Below are 5,432 nucleotides of genomic sequence, written 5' to 3'. Positions count from 1 at the left end.
ACTCCAAAATGCTAGAACATAATTTTACCTTAAGGGCTAAGGGGTATCTTCAAGAAGATGAAACCAAGGTTCACCAATGGACTATGGATGGTTACAATCCAATGAACAATAATGGATAAGCTCTTCTCTATTCAATACTTAGCTTTAAAATAAGAGGGTTTTTGTACAGGTATCATAAACATAGTTGAAGGTATTGAAAGATAGTGCTAGGTATGAAGTTTAAAGTTGTATCCAATGAAATCTTAACCCCAATTATTTTTATTAAGTTAAAGGTTGACTATTTACATAAATGAGCTCTTATATAGCTAATATTAATATCATTAAAAATATGAGTCACAAAATGATCTAAATGTTAAAGCTCATAGATAATCTTTTGTGGGATTCATTGAAAAAATAAATGATCAACCTCTTTAAAGCAGGGGTGAAGGAAATAATTAGTTTAGTGTGTGTGGGTAGATTAAATACGTGGAACCGTGAAAATGAATCATTAAGATCAATTATAGGTTAAAATGGTTGAGAAGAACTTCAATGATCCTCATTAATGGTGGCATGGGCATGCCTATTATTTGATATTCTATATTCATGTGATATTGTGCCATTAAGTTAAACAATGAGCTATTTTTAGAAGAATGGATAAATTAGCACTTGTGGAATCAAATCTAGCTTAAATGGAGTGATGGTGAATTAAGGGAGTAATTAAGATTGGTTGTTGATGGTTTCAAGAGGTGAAACAAGCGTTTGACAAGTATTTGGATCCAAAAGGTACCATCAAACTAGGCCCAAAAGCGTAGAGGAAGTCTATAGGTTTAATAGAATAAATGTGAGTTAAAGTGGTGTGAACAAGGTGGTAGAAGGGAACATAGAATGACAACCACATCAAGAGAATAACACGTCGAGAGTAACTAAGCACAAAGAATCAATAAATAGGAGAAGATTGGGGGTTAGGTCTTGGGTGGGATTATGGGCTTGGGAAGTTTGGGAGAGGAGATCTTGCAAGGATCATTAGTTTTGATGTAGTTGGAACATGGGGATGGATCTAGAGAAGAAAATTTCCTTTGGAGGGCCCCAAGGTCCAAAGGGGACATAGGAGATTGAGGGGTGAGTCTTAGGAAGTAAGAGGGATTTGGGATGTTTGAGGATTGGACCTTAGAAGGGAATGAGGATTGGGACAATGAAAAAAATCAAGACTTAAAAAAGGGGCGAGGGAAGGATTTAATCTCGAGTATCAAGTTGAATTAGGGATCAAGACCCAAGGTCAATCTAGGACTATGGAGGAAGAGGTCGAGAAGGTCAAGGATCAAGTATTGAGAGGGATCAAGAACTGATGAAAAAGGGAACTACTATTTTTATGGAACTATAAAAGCTTTACACTATGGACATGATGCCAAGGTCCAAGGTCGTCTTGGAGATCCAACCTCTAGGGGGATAGGGTAATAGGTTTGAGATTGTAGGTCCTAGAGTTTTGTAACATTGATAAAATATTCATATTAGGAACTAGGGCTCCATGTAGCCTAATAACATCTAGACATTGCCCCTTGGTCCCAAGTTCATCTGTACACTTGGGGTTCAAGAAAGCATAAGAGAATATTGTAGAGGGGCTAGGGATTGGGGCGCCAATAAAAACTAGAACCTGAGATCTAGTCCATGATTCTTAATCTCGCCCAAATATTGTAACCAAAGCCCTTGAATCACACAAATACACATTTTTTATCAAATACTTAAATACATTGACCTCCATAACATATGGGGTATCTTACAAGGATGATATAGGTAAATTTTGGGGAAAATTTCACAAAATAGGCAAGTCCTTGAAACACAAAAACACAGTCTTTTATTAAACACTTGACCTTGACCTCCATAACACATGAGGGATCATACAAGGGATGATAGAGGTAAATATTTGTGCAAAATCTACAAAATGGGCAAGTAATTTATTGATTTTACAAATTTATTGAAGGGTGTCCCAACACAAAGTATGTAAGGAGAAAATATACCATTATATAGACAACATAACTATGTAATAAATGTTAACAATGCCATAATGTGACAATCAAATAAGATATTTCAAGAAATAAAAAAGAGATAAGCATGTGAACATATTAAATAAAGGTTACAAATAATGCCCCAATTTTGCCCCCAATAATGAAGCAACACAAGCTATAACCTACAAAAGTAACTCATGCAAGCACAAAAAAAATGTCATATAATATATAAGCATGTTAGTATCAGTATGTAAAACAACCATAAATAAAAATGTCGTGAAAGCATGTGAGATATACAAGGGATAAGGTTAGCTAGTATGAAAGTTATGGCAACGAATATTATATATAGGTGGAAAAGGAAAATAGATAATGGGATAATGGGCTAAAGAGCCTATATAGAGACACTGAAAACACTTATAAATGTCATAGTAACACTACAACACTATATGTAATGTATTTGAGATCTAGTGAAAGTGTGCACTAGGTATCTAGAAAGATTTATACTTCAAGTCTTCAATTGTAATAATAGATAATTTCAAATAATCTAGACTAATAATTAGTCTATATTTCTAAAATCTATTTAGAATAAATTAGACTTCAATCCTTCCTAAAAAATTAGACTCTATTCTAGATAAGTTGGGTTTATTCAAAACAAAGCCAATCAATCTTATTATTTTAAATAATATGAACTTAAATTAACAAAAACAAATAATTATGTAAAATTAAATTAACTCAATCCAAATAAATAAAAATAATTTGAAATAAATTGAATTAATCATATTACTTCAAAAAAAAATACTAAAATTAATTTGTGGAGATATAGAAAATATAAGATATTAATTTAAACTATAAATCAATGTGAAATAAATTAACTCAGTCCAATAAAATAGAACTGGACACATTCTTTGTAAGTGGACTATTTTCAGTATTTAATATAAAATGAACTAATTTCAACGAGTATTCAATATGATATGTTTTCAACTTCTGCTACATTGGTCTGTGGTGCCAGACAATCTCACTTCTAGTACTATTGCATTTTCTATTGACCTGCACTGTTCGTTTGGGAACATTAATTTACATCTCTTTTTAATTGTTATGAATTCGGCCTTGTGCACCCTGTGGGACATTCGAAAGCCTGACCAATTATCTCATTCATTCGACAGAGCGCCCTTAGATGTTGCCAAGCACCCTGTGGGACTCGAAAGCCTGACCAATTATCTCATTCATAAATTTATACTCAATTCAGAGGAAGGTGTGATTAAAGCTGGATTGTGGGGCATTGGTGGTATTGGCAAGACCACAGTTGCCAAGGCTATGTATAATCAAGTTTCTTCTAAATTTGACGCTGCCTCCTTTGTGTTCAATGTCCGTACTACTGCTGCAGAGGGCAGGGACTTGGCAAAATTGCAGCAAAAAATTCTTAAAGATTTAATCAAGTATGATGGAAAAGTGGACAGTGTGGACGAGGGCATATCCTTATTCAGAGATCGTTTGGGACGAAAACGTGTGCTTCTGATTTTAGATGATGTGGATAATAGGGAGCAATCAAATGCTTTGGCTGGGGATTGGCTGGCCCCTGGTAGCAGAGTTATTCTTACTTCCAGAGACGGACACATTCTTCACCTTGTGGGGGTCTCATCTGAATGCATCCACGAGATGAGTGGATTGCAGATAAATGAAGCTCTCCAACTATTTTGTTGGCACGCCTTTCTCAAAGCATCTCCAATTCCCACTCACGAAGATCTGTCCAATAGAATAGTGGAAGTTTGTAAGGGTCATCCTCTTTCACTAGAAGTGATTGGATCATTCTTGTATGATAAGCAGAATGACGAGGATTGTTGGAGAGAAGCCTTACACAACATAACTGTCCATCCAGACATCCATGAAAGACTCAAAATCAGTTACAATGCTCTCAGTGAAGATGAAAAAGAAATATTTCTCGACATCGCTTGCTTTTTCATCGGAGAACACAAAAGATGTCCTGTTATTTTCTGGGAATCTTTGTACAGGATGGTACACACAGCTATACATAATCTTTCCCTGAAGTTGCTGATAAAGATTGATGAGGAAGGTGTGTTTGATATGCATGACCATTTGAGAGATATGGGACGAACCATCGCTGAAAGAGAAAGAGCGGGTACCCGACTGTGGGAGGCAGCTCATTTAAGCAGGGGAGAATCCAGTAACAACAATTTCTCTCGCCTTCGACTCATTGGAGGTAATCCACAAAGGCCTGAAACATTGTACGGATCTGCTCTTCGATTTCTTCACATGGAGTATGTGCCCATTGACGGAATCACGCGGGCCATGCTTCCTCCAAGTCTGAGATGGTTACGGTTGCGAGTTTGTGACAAGTCATTTCACCTCAGTCTTGTGCGTAACATTTGGCGTTATGCAATACAGAATCTATTTCACTTCAGTCTTGAGGATAGGATTTGGGATTTGAGGATAATGCAAGTACACTGCGATATTTCAAACTTGCAATATTTAGTTTCTAATATTCTTGGCAACTTGTCACAGTTACAGCATTTAGAGTTGACAAGCTGTACAAATTTAAACAATCTCCCTCATAGCATTGGCAATCTGTCAAATCTACATTATCTAAATTTGAAAGGGTGTAAAAAATTAAATAAGCTCCCTCGTACCATTGGCAACCTCTCCGAGCTGCAGCATTTAGAGTTGAAAAGCTGTACAAAATTAAACAATCTCCCTCGTAGCATGGACAATCTGTCAAAGCCGCAGTGCCTAAATTTGCAAGGGTGTAAAAAATTAAATAAGCTCCCTCTTACCATTGGCAACCTTTCACAGCTGAAGCATTTAGACTTGATATATTGCGAAAAATTACATAACCTTTCTGATGTCATTGGCAACCTTTCACAGTTGAAGCATTTAGACTTGACATTTTGCAACAAATTACATAACCTCCCTGATACCATTGGTAACCTCTCAAAATTGTCCGAACTAAATTTGTTCTATTGAAAAAAATAAATTACCTCCCTAATACAATTGGCAATCTATCAGAGCTGCACCAACTAGATTTGAGGAGTTGTGAAAATTTAAATAATCTCTTTGATACCTTTGGCAACCTGTCAAAGCTGTCCGAACTAAATTTAAAAAAGTGTAGAAAATTAAATAACCTCCCCAATACTATTGGCAACCTATCAGGACTGTCCAAACTAGGTTTGGACGGCTGTTGGAATTTAAATAACCTTCATGATACCATTGGCAACCTGTCAAAGCTGTCCAAATTAAATTTGTTAGTGTGTTTGAAATTAAATAACCTTCCTGAATCCATTGGCAACCTGTTGGAGCTGTACGAATTAGATTTGAGTTTCTGTAAGAAATTAAATAACCTCCCTGACACCACTGGCAAACTATCACAGCTGCAACATTTAGATTTGACTCATTGTGAGGAATTAAATAACCTCCCTGACACCATTGGCAAACTGT

General features: G+C 36.0%; 1 protein-coding gene across 1 annotated transcript; it reads left to right on the top strand.

Moving 5' to 3' along the window:
* The first annotated feature begins 2,948 nt into the window (after positions 1 to 2,948).
* Positions 2,949 to 5,119, top strand: LOC131874130 (disease resistance protein RPV1-like). Its single transcript, XM_059217373.1, has one exon. The coding sequence runs from the start codon at positions 2,949 to 2,951 to the stop codon at positions 4,959 to 4,961; it is 2,013 nt and encodes a 670-aa protein (XP_059073356.1). The 3' UTR covers positions 4,962 to 5,119.
* Positions 5,120 to 5,432: the final 313 nt, after the last annotated feature.

The sequence above is a fragment of the Cryptomeria japonica genome, chromosome 3, assembly GCF_030272615.1.
Source record: "Cryptomeria japonica chromosome 3, Sugi_1.0, whole genome shotgun sequence".
In the NCBI taxonomy this organism is placed as follows: Eukaryota; Viridiplantae; Streptophyta; class Pinopsida; order Cupressales; family Cupressaceae; genus Cryptomeria; species Cryptomeria japonica.
Note: the sequence above shows the minus strand (reverse complement) of the source record. Positions and strands in the feature narration are given on the sequence as shown.

Coding starts and splice junctions, on each gene's coding strand:
- LOC131874130 (XM_059217373.1), top strand. CDS start 2,949: ATGATATGTTTTCAACTTCTGCTACATTGGTCTGTGGTGCCAGACAAT.